This window comes from Accipiter gentilis, chromosome 24, assembly GCF_929443795.1.
Source record: "Accipiter gentilis chromosome 24, bAccGen1.1, whole genome shotgun sequence".
Lineage (NCBI taxonomy): Eukaryota > Metazoa > Chordata > Aves > Accipitriformes > Accipitridae > Astur > Astur gentilis.
In genome coordinates, this window is record NC_064903.1 from 9,991,401 (window position 1) to 10,017,436 (window position 26,036).

The following is a 26,036-nucleotide window of genomic DNA, read 5'->3' on the forward strand; positions in this document are numbered from 1 at the left end:
GACTTTTGTGCCTGAACTAGGATGATACAAGCAAAGCTGATTACTGCTCTGTCACTGGAACCTTCATATCAGCCTTCAAGCCCACTAGTAGATGGCTAAAATAAATCTTTTAATAGCATGATTTGGAAACACAAATCAGACTCTCCCTACCCTGTTTCAACTGTTGATATACCCTCAAGTCATCCTAATTGGTTTGTTTCCCCTTGGGTAGCAGTGAACAATCATACAGCAACTGAACGGGCTGTTTCAGAGCACAGCTTATGTTTGTACAGTCCCAGAGTGAGATTCCTCATTTTGTTACTTTCTGATTCAAAGTCCCAGCTAATGAAATTATGAGGTTCCAACGTTCATATACCGCCCCCCCCCCCCCCCCCCCTTTTTCTTTTCCTGGGATCCTTCAGTTTAGCTGCCAATACTATGCTCGCATTTTAGCCAAGATTCCTTCTCCATCATACTGACACTCCATTAAGTTACCTAGCAAGAAGGTTTTTTTGTATAATTAATATACACCCTGGTGTACATATACATACACATAAGCATGGACATTTATACATCCCTTTCCTCTTTCTTTTCTTCTCCTTCCTTCTTACGTCTCTGCCTTTAGTGTACAGCTAGAATATAAATTGAATAAAAACCTGCTGAGTTTACTCATGTGATTATTTCCACTTAATTCAACAGGGAAGGAGCCAGTGCAGTGACTCATGTAGGCAGGGGTGCAGACCCTGTGTCTGCCTGGCATTGTCTGTCTTTTTCTTGTGTTAACTCTCTCGTACCACTGGACTGCTCAAACTCAGGATTTCAAGAAGTCCACTAGAACAGACAGCTGAAGTCACATTCACAATGATTTATAAAATTTAGGGTATAAAAAAAATACACTATGATGACTTCTCACAGACAGACCAGAGCACAAACATTTCAGCTGGAAAAACTGACTACAAAAATTCATTTATGATATAAAACTTCAGTTTCTTTTCTGAAAACACATTTAGTTTGAAGTGCACTGTCATATCCCACAAGATAGGAAACCCTTGGGCACAAATAACATAAAACACATGATAAAACATAATGCCTTAAGTCAAAATATATTTGCTTTTTCAGGTAGCTGTGTAGAGAAAGCAGCTAGTTAAGCAAATGATATTTCTATGAATCACATTTGTTTACGCAAGAAAACAATATAAAGACTAAATTCACCAGGAGCATAAGCAAGCACCATTCCATTGACTTTAATGAAGCTATGCCTGTTTAAGCCAGTGGTGAAAATGCCTTAATTCTGCAGACAATAAAACCCTGCCTACCAAATGGAAGTCATATTTTCTGAGTATGGCTGAACTCGTAGTAATACGAATTCATCATTGGGAATCTTTCTGCTGATTACAGAACACTGGAAATTAATGAGTAAGTGAGCAAATACAGTGAAAAAGCTTGTAAGACAAATCTCAAAAAAATACATTGTTCATTGATTTTGTCAGCTGGAGTTTGTTTTTTACTAGTTTCTGATATTAATTTGTAATGTACTTGTAAATGTATGTCCTTTGTAAAAACAACAAAGCCTTAGTGTTATGATGCCTCCTTAGAGCCCTGCTGCAGGTGCAGTGAGGAATCATCGACTGCAGTCCTGACCTCGAGGATACACAGAATTTCACTGCTTTCCTCTGAACGATGAAAACGACTTACCTTGTGTTTCCTTTTGGATTTTGTGGATGGTTTTTCAGCTGCTGGGGTAGGAGACTCTCGAGACGGTCGCCTGTGTTTCACATTTGCCTCTCTCGGTTCACTTTTCACAGACGTGGTCTCAAAAGGCTCTTGTCCAGGTATCCTAGAGAGTAAACTAAGGTCTATTTTCACCCACAGAGATTTGAGTTCTTCATATTCTCTCAGTGGGGACAGAAGTTCATTTTGTACGATTGGGATAGGAGAAAAGAGCTGCTCCTCCAAGTCATTGCTGGTCTGGTCAATGGATGTGTTGCTGCCATTGCTAGTTAAACTACTTACGCTGAGGATGTTACTGCCAGAGTCCTTCACTTTGACGCCATTGCCAGACCCAGTGCAAGCTGGCAACACCTTAGCCTGCAAGCTCTCCTCCTGGTCTGTATTTGAGTCAGAAGTAGATGAATCTGTTTCAATGAATTCCCGGGACTTAGGGACAATTTTGCTGGGGCCTCTGTACTTTTTCTTCTCTGAAGTGAGACCTGTGCTAGTTCGTGGTTCTTTCCTTGGAGCGGTCTTCCCAACTGCTGCTTTAGTTCGAACCTTTGGCTGCTCAGGGGGTTCCTGTGTGTCTTTTTCTTTGGGAGTGTTGCTGGTATTATTTGGTTTGGGCCAGTTATACTCTTCTACACTGGAAGTCCTTTCTACCTTTTTGGGTTGCTTTTTCCCAGTAGTCCTTTGCGAAGTGGGCTCATTATGAGCTGGTGACTTCTGCTTGGAGCTTTTCGCCTCTGGGGTTTTCTGGGCAACCCGCGGTTTGGCTTTCTCTCGGATGGGACTAAGGATCGCCCGGTCTTTGGAATCGGTCGGGGGCAGGCTGCTGTTGAGCTTCCCTTTGTTTGGCCCTTCGGCCTGCTGGTTGCTCTGGGCCTGGGAGCTGGTCTCGCTGTGAGGCTCATTTTGATTGTTGATGATGGTCTTGTTGTGGGGGTTCACTTTATTTAGCCATTTATCCAGCTGCCATTTGTTTGTTGAGGGCGGTTCAGGCTGCAGTTTAAAGAACAACAATGAACAAATCTCAGACAGAAGCAATGCTTTTCCCTTTAAATGAGAACGTTTTTAACGTACCCTTTTATTTCAGTCAACTAGTGGTGACTGCTAGTTTTATGGGAGTATTTATGGAGTATTTATGGTTAATTAGGCTTCCTTATCTGGTTTACAATGTGGCCCTGGAGAAATTTAATACAACTAAAAAGTTTAGCTGGTCCCTGAAGACTTAGTTTTGTCATGTTGCCTTTCCTTAGTCCCAGCTGAATACTGTGTCAATAAAATCTTCTCTAGCTACTGGCAAAAATCTAAATATTTCTTTAAAGCAATTCAAATGTAGGCCAGAAGGATTCTTCCAAAAGCTAGAATGAGTATGTGGGTCATACACATAAAACTGTAAGGGGAGAAAAAAGTTGACAGCATCACACAGCACAGAACTCCAACACTTTCCTAACAGGGAGCGGGATTTCACTCTCCTTCACGCTTCCCCCTTCCAAGACCCTACTGGGGAGGAGCCGAGTGTGGCTTTACCTCTGGCGTGGCACTGCGTGACTCCTCATTGCACTCGCTGTCACTGGAGCTGCTCTCGCTGTCGGAGTCGGACTCGGAGCTGCTCTCGGACTCGCTGGAGCTCCCGGAGCCACCGCTGGAATGGGCCAAGCCAGTTGCATGTGCCGCCGGCACCGGCAGGCTGCTGCGGGGAGAAGATCCTCCTGTGTCAGTATGCTGCTTGTCTTTTTAAAAGTGTTGCCTAGAGGGGAGCCACCCGGCGAACCCCGTTCACACTGACTTTCCTCAGTGTCAACTCCCTCTCCTGCAGTACAGACCCAATGAAAGCTCCAGCGGCCATGCCACCGCATAGCCACCGAAGGAGCTGGTTGGGTTTATGCTTCACGGGACACGCTGATAATGGTGTTACTAATATTGCCATCATCATCACCCTCAAATGAGAAACACTTCAGTGTCATAAGCCTGAGCTTATTAGCCCAATGATTGCGAAAACTAACAATCACACTTAAATAATTCATTAATGGAATCATGGTTTCTTCATTTTTTTGCCAGTTCATTTATAATTTATGATCAAAGGAAGGACATCAGGCAACAAATATTGGACAGGGCATTTTAAAAATTAATTTTAATGAATACTTCTACACTGTGGCATACAAAAACTACATATTTTTGACAAGTCTCCAGGGACTGCCCAAGAATTTTTTATTTATAACTGTTTTTTTCTCTCATGTTTATGATAATGCAGTGAGAAAATGGCATTCATGCTGAAAATAAGCCGCTCTGTGAAATCTATTTTTCTGCATGTTCAACTGTCCTCCAAGATGTATTTATTAGCAGTGTACTGGATGTCATTGTCTTTCCTCAGTGTTTATTTCTAAACTGAGAGGTTGGATGACCCCAGTTTTTAGCACTACAGAATTCTGCCAGTCTGAGTCTTTATAAACCCATCTTTAATTTCAACTTTTTTGTCAGAGAGATAACCATAAGGTTTTATGTCTCTTCAGCTGATCTATACAGAGACTTTTTGATGATTGATTTTAAATTTGTGAAGCTGACAAAGCAAAGTGTTTGAAAATTGACACCATTTGCTAGTAGTCCTTTATGGATATTCAATACTTCACCTTAATATATCATACGCCGTGTGTGTCCCTTATTGAGTGATCCAGAGATGCCTAGAAGTTATAATACAGCTTTGCCTTTGTTTCTGCTGTCTGCTTTTCTACTTTCCTCCGACAAGGATTCAGGTAAGCCAGGTATATGCCCTCCTTCCCCTTTCAAACTGAGATGCTATACGCATCAAGATGCCCTCTTAAAAAACCACAGTAACCAAGAAACTGGAAGTTGGAAAAGCCAGAAAAAACTGATGTGTGACCCTGCTCTGCTAGAGTCTTCACAAGTATTGCCATTGGCTTCCGTGACAATAATAGATGATCTTTAATTTTCTTCTTACGCTAAGCTACTTTCTCTCTCCCTCCTTGTTGGTAAACCTATCCCTTACACCGCAGTTGGTAACATAACTGTCTCTTTGAGCATTGCAATGGCCCTGCAGTGCCCATTGACAAAACAGCTTGGTGCTTTAGGGTGCATTAATGAAACAAAATTACTCACTTGGGTAATTGCTACAGATCACTAACTTTGTTGCTCATTAAGTGCATATACTTTTTTTTTTCTTCTTCTAGAGGTTCTTCACTCAACTGACTCAAGTAGAGCTACTTAAAAATTTGAACTGGAAGTAACAGGTAAATCAAAACAGATGCTTTAAAAAACATGGGCATTTCCAAATATATTAAAGAAAACTAAACATTGATGAATTAAAAAATGGATCTTACACTTTGTATTTAATGCAATTATTTTTGGAAACCATTTGTGCACTTGTTTTTCTTTCTTTATCCCTCCTTTTCAGGGAAGCTCAAGAAAGTGTAAGGAAGTACATTTTTCACTTCTTTTTTACAGTAAACAAGGAAACAGAACAGTGGAGAAAAAGCAAATGTGTTTGCAGCGGAGTTTGCCTTTCAATTCAATCTCTTGTAATTTTGGTCTTGTATTTTCTATTTGGAAAACACTAAAAGTAGATGAAAACTGAGTTTTCCTACTTCATTACAATTGTTTCCAAGAAGAAACAAAAGGGAAAAAATAGAAAAAAACTTCTAGGATTCCCAAACTGAGAGGGCAAACGTGACAATTCCATTCTAAAATACCAAAATGAGACATCAGCCCTGAAAAATAAATGTTATTTATGGAATTATCAGAGCAATGAAGTTGTAATTTAGAAATCACTTTTCCCCTAAATCTGTGAGCTTCATCCATTTCACTTCTACTTTCCGTTTTTACCCCCGAACGGAAGTGAACATAGCAATATTCATGTTTCATCCTTGCTGAAAACTCCAGTTCCCACAACCCTAGCAGAGCCAGCTGCGAAGACGAAGAGCTGCTTAGCGCTCCGCAGCCTCTCCGAGAGCTCAGGGCAGGACACCCACGGCTGCCTGACTGGTCCTGCAGAGAGTTGCGGGGCCCGTGGCTGCACCGAGCTGGTGGGGCATCAGCCACGTCCCCTGCAGCCCAGTTCCTGCAGGGAATTAATGCACCTTTGTAGCAGGGCACATAAACCTGCACCAGACTCTTGCAGTGACAAAGCTCCTTGCCTGGGGTGGTTTATGCCCAGGCAACCCGAATAGAGAAGGATGTGTGTGGGGCTGCTCACGCATGTGTGCAGATCTGCCTAAGAAAATGCTCTGTTGTCAGTGCTGGCAAGTTTGCTCTCAATTAAGATAACTGATTTAAAGAATATCACCTCTTATAATAGATCAAAGAAGGAAAAGCCAGTGTCCCAGCAGCTAAGGCCAGACCTTTCTAGCCTTTAAACACAACCTACGTCTTTTAGCACTCTGGAAGAGAACTGACACTGTAGCTGGGATGCGCTTACACAAAACAACTGGAGTTGTACTGTAAGAGACTGCAACCGTCTGACAAAGAACTCAAAGGGCAAGAATAAAACCATGGAAATAGATGGCAGCTCCAACCTGGCCTTATTTTCTTTCTTTCTGCACACCAGCCTCAGAAAAAGTTATCATATGCCAAACATTACTGAATAACACAGCCCAGCAAGCTTGCGGGAACCAGACAGACTCAAAATAATGTTTTTCATACAAAACACAATGAGGTCATATTTGTCTTTCATCTGGGATAATAAAATTATGCCTTGGCTACATCGGGTGGTTTCATGCTGAAGGCATCATTGCTGATCTACATTTTTAAAGTAGAAGCATTCACTTTTCATCATGTAGTTTGGGTTGAGAGTAACTCTGTTTGTACGCTTTGCAAAACAATCAGATAAGACCCCAAATGCCTTTCCTAGCATCTCACCATACTAAAGAGAGAGCTCTTGCACATAGCTACATGCACAATCAACTTCTAATAATGCTATTCAGCAGAACAGAAGAAAATATACAGACCTTTCACATACAAATGCATGGAAAAAATATCTTTGCTTCCAATAAAATGAGTTTCATGGAGAGATTTTGGGTTGTCTTCTGGGTTTTTTCCTTAAATAAAATGTAACTTCTAGTTCAAAAGAACAGGTTGGTTTGCACTCTTCCTAAAGACTTCAGCTTTGAAGTTAAATCACATGTTTTAGAAGATGCAGGGATAGATTCTGCAAATGTGCATTCAAGCAGCTGTTATACAAATAAATCGGGTTTCTTCACGTAAGTATCAACTACGTGAACTGGGGGTTGCCTCTTTTAGAGACCTTCAAAGCAAGCTTTGTTATGTTGCTAAGATCCAGACAAGGAATGCCAGCCCGGACAAGGTTTAAAATGGATTTAAAGCATTTTATCATCAGACACAAGTCCTCAAAGTGACTAAAGGGGGCAGGAAGCACTGGTATTCCAAACTGTTGAATTTTTATTTCCCAGCAGGAGATGAGCACTCATATTGTTCCTCAGTGTTTGGGTGGACAACGTTTTTATTTCATTTAAACTGCAAAAAAATATTAATAAAAACAATGCTGCACAATGGGACACAGTATTGTTTGGGTAAATAACACTTAGAAGAAAGGCAGTTCATTATTATCACTTGAGATTGGAGGCCCCTACTGAGACCAGTGACCCGCTGTGCTGGGATCTGTGTAAATACATGATGAGACACAGTACTTGGGCCAAAGAGCTTGCAATCCAAACACACAAAGCAAACATTAGAGGTATTACAATCATCCTCATACTCAGTGCAGGCCTGTCACATTCTCTAAGTACGAGGCCTCTCTCCAGTTAATGGAAACATCAGTTTCGCCCTCCTTTTGATTTTGTTCTCCCCATTTTTCAAGCTTTGTGCTCAGCACTTGAGCTGAATCCTGCAGGGCAGTCAGACATGCTCTGCCCTGACCCAGAGCCCTGACCACGGGTGTGCTATCTGGGAGGAAAAATAGACACGTGACTCAGCAGCAAGGATCCCCATTGCTCAGGCCAGATGGACCAGAGTCTGCTTACTCCTCCCCAGAGCAGCTTCTCCTGTGCCATGGAGCTGAGGGACACTGGAGTGACACCCATACTGTGGGTAGGAGGAGAACCATGATGATGTCTCTAGTTGCCTGCAGACTGGTAAGCTGGTCTCCTCCCTGCTACCAAAAAATGAAGCGGACAGAAGAGACCTGCACATCTGGAAGCAATCTGGAAGGAAGCTCTTCTGCAGCATGTTCACCTATCTCCCTTCTTCTGCTCGTGCAGCATGCGGCAATTCCCCTGTCCCTTGCTGCTGGGCGGCATGATTGTGCACAGCCTGAGCACAAAGTATGAGATGAGAAATGACTTGAAGGAGGGGACAAACACCAGTATTACCAGTACCCGCCAGTGGTTTTCAGGACTTGTTGAGCTCAAGCTTAACTACAAAGCAGCTGAGACTTGCAGGTGTGTGGCTGCTGATGGCTTCTGGTGAGGAACTGCATCCAGCTCATCACACATCAACCATCTTCCTTTCACTGCGGTTCACTGGTACGGGTGATCTGCCTAAATTTAAATGTCTCCCTGCAGCTTGTCTGTTTTTTAACTCATGGGTTATTTTTCCAAAGGAAATTAAAGCCGACATGGCATTATTATGTGTCTGGATTATTATGTGGCCTAGAGAACTGAAGGCCCAACATGCAGCTTACACTTCTGTTGCTGTTGTTGTCGTCATCTAGACTATTATATTATTTTCAACACATCATTTACTCTACTGTTGTAATAAATGATTTTCAAGATTAAACCTGGTAGTTACAACAAAGATAATGTGATATACCAAGACTCATTAATCTATAATAAGAAAAATAATAAACTTTTTGCCCTGTAAATACATATGTAAAAAAAAGTTGTATAATTCAGACTTCTGCAGCAAAACTTACCAAGGAACAAAAATTCCTCACAAGTCCTTAGCTATCTCTCTAAACTTTTCACCAATTAGATGTAGCCATGTTAATTGCTGTGAAGAGAATTTGGCAAATACATGATGCCCTCCAACAATAGGTTTATTCATTCCAACCCTTCCTTTTTAGGGTTACGATGAATTGGCCACTTGTTCTATTGCTCTACTCAGAAATCAAAATGTAAACTTTGAGAAAGCAGAGCGCTGCTGGGCAGTGGGAAATTGTAGATGGGAACTGACCAGTGAGTCAACAGTACATCAATGCTGGCAATGTATTTCCACAAGAAGCAGCTCTCTGCAAAGGTTGCTGTACTGCACAGCCCTATATTTAGGGAAAATTTGATCAATGAAATCTGGAAAAGTGACTACAGATTTGACATATTGGGTGATCTTCCTGTTGAGGCACTGCATTGGGACTTGAATGAATTTTGCTTTGTATCTGAGAAGAAAATACGTCTGTGCATCCGTTCCTGCTGAGTAAAAGAGAGACTATGTTGCCTATCCTTAATCTGGCTTGTCTATTTAAAATGCAGATTCCTCGGAACAAAGACTCTGATTGCACCAGGCAGCGAAAAGTGTGCACCCAGCTCTAAGTAAGACTCTTGTGCACTACACCCACACTACAGCATCTACCAGAGTAGACGGTAACACTCACTCTTGGGGGGATACTGTTATTCTCCCACTCACTACACTTTATTCTGAGAGAAGAGATAGAGGAACAAACCGGTTTCAGCTTTTCAGAAGCTAGCCCAATCTCTTCTCCAGAATCTATTTCTACAGAAAAACTGTGAACCTGAGAGGCATTACTAGGAGTTACTGGGCTCACTGAATTCTGTGTAAATGTTCAAAAAAGGCTGCTTCATTATTCTAGCAGATAATAATAGAGCAACACCTAGCAGATTAATATCTAGTGTCAAAATTTAATACCATAACTGTTCAATAACGAAGTTTTATTTCTCTTCTATTCTTACACCATTATCAGGAAGTAATATTCTCTTCTAATTTGAAAGGGAGCTGCCATTTTTTTTATAATTAATTGTTCACATCTATATCTTCAAACTTATATATGACTGCCATTAGATTGCTTTTTAAAGAAAAGGATTGCTCTGAATGATTTGTTCACTGCCTTTCCATTGGTTAGTATTAAATTATTTATCATCAGGCTGGTAGGATTCAAATCCAAACTTTCAAAGATTGGGTTGACACAGAAACTGAAAACCTGTATCAAGCCCTTTTAAAATATTAATCAGCATCCAGGTCAATGAAATGAAATAAGGTGTGGAAATTGTTACTTCAGCTGACATTAGCACGCATAGTAAGACATCACTTCTGATGGCTCTCTCATGTCAAAACACATGGAGAGGGAAAACCTCTCTAATATGTTATTCAGGATGTGGCAGCTGATCTGCCTGTATCAAACCTGAACACTGTAATGCAAATAGGAGTTCTGATTTATTTTGAGGGGGAGGGTAATTTACAAGATGTTGTATGTAAAAAGCCACATTCTCATTTTACTGTGTTCAAAAGTAACTGTTTTAATCAAAGACTGTTTATAACAAGGTTGATAGAGTTACCGAAACAGATTTTTTTCATATACATATAACCCTTTTATACTGCCAGCTTTAAAGACCATAAAAAAGGATAGTAAAGATGAAAGAAATAAAAAGAATGACAGAGCTAACTCCTATGAGCCACAATCTATGTCAAAGCAGAACTAAAGTGATTGACAGCTTGCATTAGTAATGAATAGAGTGGGGAAAAGCTGCCAAGAATCCGTAACAAGGTCAAAGCCTTCCAATAAAGAATTACATTAGCCACAAATCCTAGGTGGAACTGTGTATATACATCTGCAATGTGACTTTAACCATGGTACTGTTTCTACTGCCCTATTCTGACCCTTTTCTGGCTTTTATTCCTGGGCTACAGTAAATTCTGAGTCTTTACCACACCTGCGATAAAGAACAGGTGTAACATATCAAACTGCCTGTGAAATTATAAAAAACAAAAAGAAGAGGAGGAATTTTAATGGCACATCCCTAACGGTGCACATAAAAAACTTTCTGAACTATTGGTATGGTAATTGCTCTCCTTCCAATTTCACAGCACTCTTACACACACTTGATGTGGAAGAGAAGGGGATTTTGCATATTAAAAGCAATATTGTATCCATGATTTGTGCACGCATCACCCTGCTCACCTCAGAGTTTGGAAACAATTTTGTGAGCATGATATTATTCAGGGAATGCAATGTATGTAGACTTTTTGATGTACAGTATTTTAGTGAATGGATTCAAGTGTCAGAGAGCATTATTTGTACTATGCCTTGATGTGCTACTGTTTGTCTGGCATCTAGAAGAACAAGAATACTATCTCTTACTGTGAGACTCCAAAGGGCCTCATTTGATGTAAAAGGAACCATTTTATTATATCAATATTGCCCCACTGAATCAAGCTAGATATGAGTATTGATACAGAGAAATTTATTTATTTGCCACAAAGGAGATCTTGGAATACTGCATCTTTCAATAGACTTTGTGAATCTTCTGCGAAAGTTTAGAAGTACGTATCCATCCCTCTACTGTTTACTATTTTAAATTAACATAAACTGTTTTTTAATGAGTCACTTATTTGCACTTCGATTTTACTTATTTCAGCAGAAAGTCCAAGTGTGATCATGATAAAAAACATCCAAAGTGAACCTCTAAAAGCAAAGTGTAGGCTTTTTTTGTCATTCACGTACAGCAGAAACTTGGACACATAACATTGTAAATGAACTACCCTGCTCGTTCTAACACAGTTCTACTTCAGTTCTAACTGAAAACAGAATCCAGCTTACAGAGCCCAGTGGGAAGAGAACTGGGAGCTATGGGACCAAAACAGACTGGTGCAGATGGATCCCTATGACACCTCCAAATCCTCAACATTTCCAGTCTCATCTGCTATCTGAGGGAAGCTAATTTTACTATACTGAGCAACCAAGCAGTCAGAAAACATGAGAAAGTAGGATTTTTTTTTTCTTTCCCTCTATAAGACAACACCTCTGAGCTTGAAAAGGTGCCAAAAGGCGTATCCTGATTTTCCAGCGCTTTACAGCACACATGCAGTCATTCACACCTGTGCGCTATGTACAAGTGGCACAACGTCAGCTCAGGAAACTGTCTGAGGATTTACTCTCCAGGGGAATCCCTTGGGAGCAGATCTGCAGCATAACCACTTCCAGACCAGAGCAAAGAGCATGAACCAGGAACACGAGTCTCTGCAGGCCAGAGAAGGGAAAACAGCCTGTTGCAGTCTGTTAAAGCCAGCCCTGTTTAGAAAAGGGCCGAGATTGCTCCAACTGTGGCTATTGTCAGGAGCATGACAAGTAAAACAAGCAATCCAGAAAAGGGCAGAGATAAAAACTGAGTACAATCAGAACAAATTGGGTAATATTTTACTAAATGAGCTTCAGCTGCTCACCAACTGGTAGCAATCTCCATGCATTATGCACTGTACAAAGCATGAAACAGCAGGATTGGTGCTAGAGGCATGGCATGGCTTGTAGGCATGTACTCAAACAATTAAGGCACAAATAATCCACCTCTATGGAGATGACTACTGCACCTTTGAAAGACAGACAACCCTGTGGTTATTGCACCGGTCTGACACTAGCAAACTGGTTCGATTCCTGTGTCTCTCTGGGATTTAATGGGCCAAATAATTCAATTGCTGGCACTTCTTTCCTGTTTTTAACACGGATAGCATTGTGAGACTTGAAGCATATTTACATTCATCAGATTTAAGTTGTTGGATAACAGGGGCCACAGAAGTACACAGACACTAATGAAAACGACAAGCAGACACTTAGTTTCACTGCTACTGTCATAATAGTAAAAAGGAATCATCATTATTAATAATGGGCAATTACTCTGAAATAGTTTTTAAAGAAGTATTCCTAAAGGCACATGATGAATTTATGGCACATCACCAGAGCCCTTCATGGATATAAAGATGTACTTCAGCACACATGACTTGTTTTTTGAAAAAGGAGAGACCTGTCTAGTAAAATATTAATAAAGTTGAATGCTAAAACGTGTCTTCCTTACAATTTATTTTAAAATGGGGCAAAACCCACCACTTGGAGTGAAAACCTAAACCTTCTCTATATTTCTGTCTAATGTGAGCTCCTTTTAATGCTGTTGATTTTTGCCAGTTACATAATACACTGCTTTATAGATTACAAAAAAGGGTATTAAATCTATTTAGGATTAAATATCATCTTGAAAGATCTTATGTTAAGAACAGAGCTAAATCTTTAAGCAGCATCCACCCTTAATTATGACTCACATAGGTATTAAGGAAATAAAGGTGCTTCTTTGAGTGATAAATGGACCTGAAGATCCTTCACAACATTCACTATAAATCACAAAAGGCCATTAATAAACAGTCAAAAAAAATGACAGTTACTACAAGTATCTGCTCTCATACTTTGCTTAATACTATCAGTGTCATGTTTAAACCTGACATCTTAAATCTTCGACATGAAAACCCTTTAAGTCAAAAGGCTCAGCTATTTTAAACAGAATTTTCTATGCTTGTTATTTTGAATGACAGCAAAAGGAAACAGAGAATCTTTAATTCTTTAACCTTATCTGGCTGAAAATCTTGCCTTTCAGCCTTCTTCATCAACGCCAAAATAAAGGAAAGATCCTGTCAGCTTCCACACCTGCTTGTGGGGATCTTGTGGGCAAACAGAATTGCCATGTCTTCCAGAGAGAGCTGGTGGTGCTCAGCACCTTCAGGATGGAGCTCTGTGGGTCAAGTCAAAACACTGCAAATAGAAGGATTGTACTGCCTGTGTGCACGCTGAGGACAAGTCTGGAGCCAGCTTTGATTTAAATGGGAAAGACTAGTTGGGATCACCAAAAGTAACAGCTGCAACACTGGATGCCCTCCTGAAGTGTTCCTTCGGTACTTTATTCCCTCTGTCACACCGCCTGCTTTCTTAACCTAGGCTGAGAGAAACTGGGATGCCTGGCAGAGGCAGTTAAAATCTGACCTGGAAAGGACTGTAGACAAACACTGTATTCCCCAAGAGGGGTTCAGGAAAAGAGAAGTGGAGTGACCATAATCCTGAGTATAAAGTGGGTTTTGTCAATGGGTTGCTGAAAAAAGCGACATTTTTTCAATTTTTTTCAATGTGGACAAAACAATTTAGATCTTTAGGATTAGGTAAACAATTTCTTCTTAAAAACCTTCCAGCTAAGAAGCTTTCATTCTGGACACTTATGTTCCTGAGTTACAAGAAATGGATTTTTCAACATTACCACCATCCATTTTTTCCTCAGACTGATGAAGGGTTATTGTATCAGCAATGATTTGTTGAAGGTCTGCCAACAAGAAAAGGTCAGGAAGACCCAAACCCCTCATGGATACTGAGTAAATAGGCAAAGTTCGATCTCCCTTGAACTTTTTATTGTTTTCAACTTGATAATCATTCCTTTAGTAAGGTGCAAATGCGCTCTTCGCACATCTGCCCAGACAGCCTCAATCTCCTAACGCTCTAGTGTGGCATGGTGGTTGCCTGTTACATGAGACCTGAAGCTCTCTTGCTCATTAATGACGAAAATCAGCAGTGAGATGTCACTCCACTAGCAGGGAAGTAGGGAAGTATTGACTTATTTTCTGCATTAGAATTAAAAAAAACCCACCCACCCTAATTTTGCCTGCAGTATTTGGGCTATCAGGGACAATAAAGCTAAAGTGAACCAAGGGAAGAGCTCAAAAGTCAGCCCCTACAGTAGAAGGGAGCACAAATGTTCAAAAAGGCTGAGTGGGCCCAATTGCTCGAAGGTGAACACCACCAGTGCTTGCATCCCCTGCAAATATGCAAGGAGAGACAGAGACACTGTGGCCCAGACCTAAAATGCTCAGGCTGAATTTCAGATCACTACTAAGCTGGATCTGCTCAGTAGCAGCACTGCTTGGCTGATCTCTCTCTCTTTTTTTTGCAGAGCAAAACCTACAAGGGCAGTCTGTAAGTTCAGACGATGCCTTCAAAACACTGGAACAATTTACCATCTAGTCATTGCTTTGTTTCCTCCTTTGTTTTTTAAACGAAACAACATCCCTAAATGTTCTTATAAGTGAATTGTGCAGAGGCTGCTGAGAGAAAACGTAGTGTGGCAACATGTTCCTCCCACCACACTCAAGTCAGGCTGGATTCCTGCACCAACAGACTGTCAAAGGGAGTTTGACATGGGCAGAGTTCTGAAGCTGAAAGCTGTACTTGCTAGTTTTGAAGCGGAGAGGCTGTTATTTTTGAATCTGAATTCATAAAACATCACTTATCGTCTAGGTTACAGATGGACTCTGGATCCCACACTTGGCTCCAGAGTTTGGATAACTCACACTGCATATCTGGGGTTTGGGTTCAAGCCCATCTTGAATATAAATTTAGAATGAAAGAAATACATGCAAATACCAGGCATATTATAAGACACTGCCAGCTGTTTTCTTCCACTTACAAGACCGTCTCTGAGAAAGCAATGTTTTTTTTAAGTATATGGTGGAATATGGGAGTGATGACAAGGCGGTATCCCTGAGTTCAATGTGAACCTGACCTCATTCTCAAGTTTACGATGTCTCTTGTTCCTGACACATGCCTTCCGAGGCCTTTCAGGCTACATTCTTTATTAAGTTTGTTGAGAAATGGAACAGTGTGCTCACAACCTTTTTTTGGACCTCTCCTTGAAAAATATCTGTGTTCTATCTGTGCTTAAATGACAGCCTGCTGCTCATTTTCCAAGAAAATCCATGCCAAAAGTCCGGATAACATTTAACTCACAGGCTGGTATACACAGAGCTGGCCTTGCGGGTCATGTTCCCAACTGAGTAATGGACTCACTATATTATCCCTGGCAAGTCTCGCAGGTTGGAATTTTCAAACAAAAGCAAACAAAATCAACTTTTGTTTTGTGATTTGATTATTTTTTAATGCTACAGCTTATTCATTTTGGTTTATTAATTTGTTGGTCCAATGGTTTTTATGTGCTGCAATTCAGAATAGGTCTCTCTCTAGTATCATGTTTTATATAGATATGGGAAATGAAATGTAAGTCTGATACAATTACGGTTGTATGCCATGCAAGACAATACTGTAAACACGACGACAGCCTGAAAAGCTGCTTAGCAAAATGATCTTAATATACAAGGCAGTGTGAAAATGTAAAAAAGAATCTATAATGACAACAAAGATTAGCCATTTGCTCTCTAACCTTATTTACAGAAGCAATCAGAGGTATTCAGGTCGAGTTAATGACCCTGTCTCCAATTAATTCAATTGTCTACAAACAACACTGATGCAGTGGTTGTCTCAGAGTCTGCCACATAGTCTCTGAGGGAATACATAAGACTCCATTAAAAGTGACAATAATAATGCATTTATTACTGAAACACTATTGTATTATAAATAAATTCCTGATGTTAAATGATGCTCCGCGCTTTAACAGAAATTCAATTACTGAAATAATAAAAAAGACGGTGTATTTGCCAAGTGCTTGGACTATAATTTGGCTGCTTAGTTACCAGCAGTTGGCTGTTTTGCAATTTCTTGTTCATAGACTATTTCTTTTGAATAAACGCCAGACTTTTTCATACAAATTTCATGAACAAGTTGCAAAATGAAATTTTGAGCTTTTGAATCCAATTATGAAAGACATAACTAAATCTATTATTGAAAAAATATTCTTGAAAGCCTTCTTGCTGTTGTTCGGCTCTGTGTAGTAATTGAGGTAAGCACAGGTGCTGTTCATTATGGGCCATTGTGCACCATCTGAATTCTGGGAACTGAGGAATTCAGACGGTTTCAACTCTGTTTGTGTGAATAACAAACAGGCGTGATTCGGAGGTTGTTTGTACAAGCTTGCACATCGCTATTCTGGGACTCCTAAGACACCTGCTTACCCTTTTGAAGCCAAAACAGTATCATTTATGTTCTGGCTATTCTTCCTACAATGATTTTTGCAGAAGCAACATATTTCCCCACCCCTCTTCCCTCAGGCTGCTATCAATGGTGGAAGTAGGAACAAAAGAAAACAAGGGTAAAACAATCATCTAGTGGGGACAAGAAACCTCAGAGAAGCTCTTTGCGGCTTGATGAGATTCAGGCAAGGAAAACCTTGTGAGAAAAGAAGGAGCTGCTTCTCATACTTACCATCATTAACCCTCTCAACCAGTTTCCTGTGGTAGGCTGTTAAGCATACAACATAATCTAATTTTTTCTCCTAGCACCAGTCTGTCTTCTCTCTTTGGGGCTTGGCCATGTATTTATCTTGCTAATGCCTCACCCATTGTCTCCAGATGTTTTACATGGAAGACATGAAGAGATGCATGCACCTTGCATGAAAAACTGCTGTCAGGCTTCTTATTGGATCCCATAGGTGCCTGCAGCCATATGGCAGATCGTACATGGGTCTTGGCTCTTCCAGGGATCACAGACTCTCACCTCTGCATATTTCAAAACATGCTGTCTCGACTATATATTTCTGCTGACAGTGATTATTTACTTTGCACTTTTATTTGTTGATGTATTGCTAGTAGTTATCAGCAAAGATGTTATCAAAACATCTGGGGATGGAGTGCGTATGTGGAGAGCAGCAGCCAGGCAGCCCAAAGGAAGGAAACATGGAGGGGAAGTTCTTGCAGTCTCAGTGTTTAACTGAAAGATTTTTTTTTTTTCTGACACTGATTGCAGTGCAACTAAAACTGCCACAGTTCAGGTACTTCTGGGAATATATTGAGCTGATGGGAGATGCTATCAGACAACACTTTGCAGAAGTCAGCAGGCACAAGAACTCCTTGAGCAGGTAGAAGATTTGGATATAATTCAACATCTGCAAGATGAGTTTTCAAAACTTGCAGCAACCAAAGTTAGATGACTTATTCTTTGAATTAACCCTTGTCAAAAGCCATGGGCAATTACAACAGCAAACCTTAGTGCCACCTGAAAGTCAAGACTCAGGAAGAGGAAATAATCCCATACAATGAACCAACAATTAAAGAAAGGCAACCACTTCCCTGAACCTCAGGAAAAACAGGCCTACAAGAAAGAAGGCTTGGGATTTCAGCGGGCTGCAGGGCTGAGGGTTTTATTACATTAGAAACTGGCTGGCAACACTGGAGAAGACCATATTTACATAGGATAAGCCTACAGACTTCTAAAGGGGGTTGAGCTGGCAGTGAGGGACAAAGTGGCATCCTATTCAGAGGGTTTGACTTCAGTGACGAATGGCAGTATCCTTCTTCAGCCAGGGAACCAGAACAAATCTAAGCAGAAGTGGATATTTCCTTCCAGGTGTGGGACCAACTAGCCACACATTGGAAAAGGAGAAGGAAAAGGAAAAAAGGAAAAAAGTGGAGGAGAAAGTAAAGGAAGCTGAGAGCACTCATCAGTCCAAAAACACTTTAGGAACTTAAGGTGAAGGCAATATTATCATAGCAGATTACACATTGAATGAAGTTCAACAGGAAAACAGCGTATGAAAGGATGAGAAACTAAAGGAGTTTTATTGGGGAAGGTGGAGACCAAAATTATGCCCAGGCTTTCAAGCTCCAAGTCTAACATGGAGCTGAACTCCAAGAGCAACCACAAAACTACAGAGTTTGTATACAGGTACTGTTTTTCACTGGAAGTGTGCCATGTTTTAATACACTGGTGTCAATTATTTGGGCTTTAGGCTTTTTTAGTGGTGACCAGAAATGAGGCTTAGTTACATTCTGCAACTTGTAAGCAAACAGTAAACTAAACTCCTGGAAAAGGCTAAGTATCGGCTCTGAGAGAAATACTTCAAGTTTCTGGGACTAGGTGCAGTCCTGATTTTTGCTGTATTTTGATCATCTTGTATATATATGCACTTAGTAAAACCATCCCCCCAGGCACTTTAACTTCTCTACAACAATAAGAGAGATTCAGGAGAGAGACATTTCTATGGACCTTGCTCAGCTTAGTAGCTGCTGCTCACATATGGGGGAGCTGCTCATCATCTGAAGGAGAACAGATATTTAAGTGGGATAGGCAAGATAACTTGCCACAGCCACTTCTTTCTTTTCAGTAAATCTGGCCAACATGAGGGGAAAGAGACTCTATCCTTTAAAAGAAGGTAAGTGTGAGCACTTGCTTTGTGTAGGGTATACCTTCACAGGCCTCACACCATGCCTCAAATCTGTGACACACTGTCACAGTGCTGGACTAGGCAAGAGCCACAATGCCAGATGTGGGAGGCGTTAAACACGGAAAGACATTATTTGCAAGTGTGGCTTTAAGGAAGACTCCAAGAGAGAAATGAGAAAACTGGAGTTTAAAGAAGTAACTGATTAAAGGGGCAGCAAGCCAAAGACTGCAACAGGACAGAAGAGCTAGGAGGTCTTGAGAGGGGAGCCGAGGAGATACAAGAACACATGAGTAGCCACAGCCCGGGTAGGAGAAAGAGAGGCTCTGTCGAACAATTTGCCATTTTTGTTAGGATAGGAACAAGTAGCCCAGAGTTTATGGTCTGAAGATGGCCTTATATTTCATATAGCCCTTGACCACATGATTTTTTAGATGTATTATAGCTAGGTAACACTATGGAAGGTATAAACATCTGGCCCAGCAAAAGCTTTGGAAAGACTCAGCTCTCAGATTCCTGCTAGAGAGACTTAACAGAGGACTCTTGTCACTCCTTACTTCTGCTGAAGATCCTCCCACCTTTGCAGAAGTTGAATTCACTGAATATCTTCTCAAGAGAACAAGAGAAAGCAAAGTCTTACCGTCCCAATCTTTATGTCAGCATAGCTCTGTATATTTCTTTGTAAAGCTCAGCTGAGACCACTGCACAATGGTGAGGATAAGTTATGCAAATGTGGGATCTGAAATAAGGCTCGAGATGCTCAGAGATAATGGGAGGAGGGTGACGCTAGCACCAGTACAGGCAGACATTTGGCAGATTATAATTACTTAAGTAGCAATTTGGCTGGGACACCAGGATTAACACCCTTAACTCAAATTCTTATGAGAAAGCAATGAAATCTTTAATGACTGCAAATAGCCAGGACCTTTGCTTTATACCAAATCTGAAGCAGCAACTCTTACAGCATACTGGCCTCTAACACAACATAAGCTCGTTGTTTCAAAAGTGGTGCAGGGAAAACAGCCACCTAGCCAGCCCCCATGCCACTCTCTACAGCGCCCAAGTGACCCGGACAGTATGTCTTTCCAAGCACTGTCGTGACCCAGCTCTACACAACTTCAGAAGAAGGCTGGAGGAGAATGGCACAAGTGGGCATGGCCAGGGGCCAACAGAACATTTAACTGTCATTATTCCTGCAACAGATTCACATGCACTGCAAAGTAGGCTTAATGAGGGAATGTTAATTTATATCCATCCACAAGAGCGTAATGGGGCTCTAACACTGACCAATCATGGGACTGACGGGTTTTAACACTTCGATGTGCTATGGGATCAGAGAAAGTTACAGACATGATAACGTCTAATAAATCCAATAAATATGGAGATCAACCCAAATAAGTTCCTGCATGTCAGATATTAAATATGACTAATGTTGTTTGACAGTGTTCCACAGAAGGTGCATTGGAGTCTCACTTCTTCCTTATCATTATCACAGAAAGAGAAAGGTAAAGCACTGCAGGAATATAAATAATTTGAAAAGCCTCATAGACAATATTCTACTGTGCGCCTCATTTGCACTTAAAAAAACCTGCCCTACAGACCTTATGTACTTTTAAGATTCATCTGAAAGATACATGAAGAAGTCTTCCAGTCAAAAATGTACATATTTAATGGAATTAGATCTCTAGGCAAGAAAATGTCACAAGAAAAGGAGAAATATTAAAGTGAATGCAGGGTGCTCCTTTCTAGTGCTTTCCTGCTTTGATAAATATCTTCTGGGATGTCATTTACTAGAAAGTCATGATTTAACAAAAAGAAAAACTGCAGTATAAAATATACTCTCTTTATTGCTCAAGTAAGTTGCTATTTTCATATTTTCCCTCTGTATTCTGCTTTTGTCAGCCAGAGGCCTTGATATTTGCTTTTATATCAGCCCCATTGAAAATGCAGTGATTATTGTGAAATATTCAATTGCAGAGCTCTTCTGATTACATGGCAAGGGGAGATCATAGGAATCTGTACTGCCACAGCCCTTTCTCTGCCTTCCAGTCTCATGCGAGGGCAATCAAACTTTAAAAAAAAAAAAAAAAAAAAGACCCTGATTGTAGTGTTCAGTAATCACCCTGGGCCCAATGGGCTTGAAAGAAATCCTCTTTATTCAGTCACATCAGCTCCAGCTGCCTTTGCTGAGCAGCAGCTGAGCATCTGCAGTGCTCTTCACCCCTCCACTGCTGGCAAAACTAAATCACCTAAAGGCACTGCCCAAGTACAAGACTGTAGAGGCCCATGGCCTGATCCTGTCTTGCAGTCAGGTAGGGGTACTGCAGTCTATTATAACTTATTTGGAGTTAGTTAGTTATCTGGTGCTCCACTGGTGATGCAGAAGGTTGTACCACAGATCTTCCCCCCAGCAGGACTTGAGAAGTGCAATCCTAATTAGCTCTTCTATGGAAAACATAGCAGAGCTCTTAGAAATTCTCCCCCAAGATAACCTGACAAAAACAAATTCTCATTAAAATTGGCATTACTACCTGCAAGAAAATTTCAAACTCTCCTCCAAAGTAACACATTTCTATTGGGAAAATTCAAATAAAATATTTTTAGTTCATTTCATCCACAATGAAATATTTTGTTTCATTAAATTGACTTAAAATGTTTTATGTAATGAGTTAAGCCCAGAGTGCAGTCCCTGCTGAGAGCTTTAAGTTGGCTGCATCCTGTCTATGAAGGATGTCTTACACAGTGCAATGCAAAGCCAATGGAAACTTTCGATCAATTTAATAAAAGCATGTTGTTTTCAAGACTGTCAAAATATTTTATTTGACTGGAGATATTTATGAAAAAGCACTTAATATAGCTGAATTCATATGTTTCTGTTTCTGTAAAAAATTGTCAATTTTTCAGACTATACTAGAATTTTCCTCATTCTTATGCACGACCAAGAGCTATCTGTTTTTTCACATACTTTCACAAAAAGACCAAGAAGAATCTGCTAAGAGTTCCCAGGCTCTTCTCTACATCGAGGTTTTGCAGTGATGTAACTATTACAGTGATTTTCTTCTGCACACTGGCGTGCCATCTAGGCTGTATATATTACACATATATGAGAACACTTAATACATTTATTCAATATAGGAAGTCTTCAACAAAATGTCTTATTCCAAATTTCTGTGCACTTCCCACAACAATTTACCAAATCCCTAACAAAACTTCTGGTATTCGTTGTTTCTATACGGATTTTCGAGATGTCTAAATCTTGGCACACAGGGTGGAAAGTTCTGAATTGACTGACCAATACTACAGAGATTTTGGGGAAAAAAGGCAAGCATGGAAAATCAGAATTCCTATTTCAGGTCTTGGTTTTAGGCCACTGAACTAGACTTTCCCATAGCAGTTTCTCCTACTTTCTAAATGCAGAATGCTGCTGCAGTAAAATACAATCAGGGACATCCAGGATACCATTTATATCTTGTTAAAAAATGCCTGCACATGTTCATGTCTAACTCTCCTGCACACATCTTCTATACTGATAGTTTGTCACAGAATCACTTAACCACAGCACAGGGGGAATTCACCCTATAAATGCCCACACTATATCTCCTTAAGAGATGTTCCCTCCTTTCTGGCCATGCTGACTGGGTAGCAGATGTTGATCCTTGAAGCACCCCTGTCATCATCTGTATCAGCCCACACTGCACTGAACAGTATCGTCTGCATCTCAGAGAAAAGTAGTTTCAGGCTATTCACAAGTCAGCCAGACACCTCTGTATCAGTTATACTCACTTCACATTTTAAAGACTTTTTTTAAATGCTGGTTGAAGAGTTGCATTTTGCAAAATGAGAAGTGTGAAGGCCCCTCCGTAGCTGCCTGGGACACACGATGCACGTAGGCATGTGTTCAGTCACATTTGCTTGTTTCCACATAGAACTTGACTACAACTGCATGTCGTGGAGGAACCGATCCAGCGCACGTTAACTTGACTGAGAGCTGGAGCTGATCCTAAACCATACCTCCAAAGTGCTGCTGCACTGAAGTACAAAAAAGTAATGAAAACCACCAAACTTCCACAATTTCATAGGGAAGCATCATACTCTTCTTCCTTCTTTCAGTTCAGTTTTACTGAAAGTATTCACAGCTTTATGAGGAGATCTCCCAAAATCCTTCTGGTGGCTGTAAAGTGGCTGAACTTTACTTCTAAACATGAGCAAGTGCTGCACGTCAATGACAGAGTCCCTTAATCCCATTTCTCATTGCTGATGCTGTCTTTTAAAGCAAATGTTAGTAATAAGAAGTCTATTTTGACTGGAAGTCCTAACACTGAGCTAGAAAGAAACATTTTTTTTTTTTTTTAAATGTAATAGATATTTCCTTCATTAAAGTTGAATTGTTCTGGATTTACACCAGTGTGACTCCTCTGACTCCCGGCCCTGCTCGGAGAGTCTGATGCTATGATAAGCTTAGCTATGTAAGACAAGCCTGTATTTACATTCTATTAAATAACTAGTATTAAAAAAAAATTAAAATCTTTCATCTTGAGAATTAGCTTGCTTACCCCAAAGCAACAAACTGTCTGTCTTCTCTCTATGTCTCATACCTCATGGCTTCAGCTGTTAGCCCCTCTTCTCATCTTGTCGGTTTTCTCTATTTCTGCAATGCTTTGGAGCAAAATTCTCTGCTGGGGTAACTCCAAAGAAATCAATACAGATATGCCAGAAGAGGTTTTGATTCATGGGACAAACCCTTCACTGGTATAAAATCATGCTGATCTAATGAAGTAAACGGAGATACGCTGCTTTACACTAAGTTGAGGGCTGTGCATTATGTCTGTAATGACAGACCGGCTATCAGTGGCATCTGTGTCCCTTTGCTTCCAGCCTGCAGACAATTTCAAGTTGCCAGGAGTATTTGCTGCTGTTATTAAACACTGTGAACTTCTCTCACATGGTGGTTAGCCCAGGCAGCCCACCAGCTGCAGCACTGCACTGACCTTGTTCCTGATGTGGCTAACAGAGACCAACGGCCCTGTGCTAGGAGAGTGCTCTGGCTACCCACAAACCAGGACAAAGGATCTTCTAGTGGCATTTAATAATTAAGATTTCTTTTTTTTCCAGCTTGCAACAAGGGACACTGCAAGAAGTGGTAAAGATGATGCACACCAGCCTCCTGCTCATTAACAATCACTTGGGGAAAGAGCTAATTTGCCTTTGTCTTTTTGAGCCATGTTGAGAAATTTATTTCAGCAGCATCAGTCACATAAGATGATAAAAATGGTGCAAATCATGCAAAGGAAAAGAAGCTGCCTTAGCATGATTTGAGTTTATACGATGAATAAGGTTACTAATTAATTGGTAAAGTGCTATTTGTAATTGTCCCTCTCTGATAAATGGATTAGAACAGATGTTCTAATGTGCATTTTTTCTCATTGTTTCAGACACAAGAATATGTGCAAAACTGAACAAAAATGTGGTGATCCAGAAAGCAGGCTCTGGGAGATAAATGGAGGGTTATGCAAGACAAAAAAATGCGACACTCACTTCCTGGAACAGAAATGGCCCAACGAGCCCAATAACTTTCCCAATATGTGCAGTAAATGATGACATGAATGAAATGCAGTGTTCATAAATGTAGATAAATAACACCTAATCACTTCAAGCACTCATTTAGTGTTCTACAGCCCAGGACTTTAGCTGCTGAGGAGTGAACAGCAGTAGCTTAGGAAATCAAGAGCACAACTCAATGTTAGCCTGATCCTGGGGCAATGGCAAGTCCCACCGCAGAGCTGTCGGAGGCTTGTTCAGCTTCATGCCTGGTGCCCGAGGAGTCCCAGTGTGACAGCGACTGTGAATCTACATGGAGAAGGGACTCTGGCGATACTACACAGAGGCAGGCAGCAAAAACCTGTTGTGCCGCCGCCACCAGACAGCCGCGTGGTCCTCCCAGAGCTGGGCTTCCTTGCAATGGGCCAGGATCAACCGTCTAGAAGGTAGCAGAAGAAATGCAGCCTACATATTTTCACTCCTTTATACAGATGTGAACTCTTTAGGACAATCATCACTTAAAGATACTGTAATTAGAACCTGATCCTGCATAACTGAATAATCCTGCATAATCTCCTGGATCTTGGAGAGGTGCAGGAGAGTCACGGCTGTGTCCCAGTCCATAAGCAGCACTGTGGAGAGCATCCCTAGGCATGAGAGTTACATACGTCCACAGTCCCCTTGCTCTCCCCCAGCCCTGACTGCACTCCCTGCCCTGGGCGTTAGCCTCATCCGTGAGGCAGCAGCAGTGAGGAAAATGGGAAGGCTCCCAGTGCGTGGCAGCACGTTAGCCCTCCAGCTCCACTCACCACTGGGACATCGCCCAGGGACATAACACAGGGGTGTCACCAAAGGGTAAACAGCATCAGGCCTCTCATCATCAGTGCACTGAGGTCTGAAAAGAATTCTGCCGTATCAGTTCTTCTAATGGTATTAAAGGAGGCAGTATTACTTTTCATTTGTCCAAAGTAATCTGATTGAGTGTAACATAGCTGAAATTTCATTTCCTATATCTTTATTAAAGCAGTGTCACTCTTTAAAGAGAAATGTTAGCAGAAGAATAAACAGAAACTATTTTTATTTTCCAGATATTTTTTTTTTTAAAAAGGAAGCAAAGAAGAAGGTAGACTGGCTCCATATTAGCTTCTAATCAACCATGAATCATAAAGATTAAAAAAAAAAAATTAGAGGACTTATAACTGCAACCTAATTAAGTTTCCAACCATTGGAGGGATTTCTGTAAATCTGACCTGAGCCATTCTAGATAGCCAGGGCATCTGTTAGCTCTTACTGAAGAACAAAGATTACATATTAATTCAAAGGGTGTGTACAAGACACTTGTAGAATTGAATGGACGTGACAAAATGAATTGATTTATTTATTTACAGCAGCTTTTTTTGCTTTGTGACATATGACTTCCTCCAGAATGCTCTGCTCCTATTATCCTGCACTGGGACACAATCATTTTTTAAGAAATACGTAGTTATGTGATACAAAATGTTGGAAACAGGGTGGCACGCTCAGGTGGCATTTGCTCACAGAAACGTTCCTTTTAATGCTTTCATTAGTGCCTTTATTGCACATAAGGAGAAAGTATCAAAACTTCACTGACAAAATATGAGAATAGAGGAAGGCAAGCCTCAGAGATGCTCAGATTATTACTGACAAATGCCACTGTCTGACACCACCTTGCTCAGTAGTAAATGAACTAAAGAAGTGCTAATTGCTTTGAAGTTAATGAAGACTATATTG

At 40.7% G+C, this 26,036-nt stretch overlaps 1 protein-coding gene across 3 annotated transcripts in view; it reads right to left on the reverse strand.

Annotated features, from left to right (window-relative positions):
• Positions 1–26,036, reverse strand: part of AFF2 (ALF transcription elongation factor 2) — a 345,034-nt gene that overhangs the window by 35,837 nt on the left and 283,161 nt on the right. For all 3 annotated transcript variants that reach the window (XM_049827949.1, XM_049827948.1, XM_049827950.1), the window contains exons 10-11: positions 3,226–3,388; positions 1,675–2,694 (exon numbers count right to left, since the gene is read on the reverse strand). In XM_049827949.1, coding sequence (XP_049683906.1) covers positions 1,675–2,694; positions 3,226–3,388 — 1,183 coding nt within the window. The remainder of the gene's footprint in view (positions 1–1,674; positions 2,695–3,225; positions 3,389–26,036) is intronic.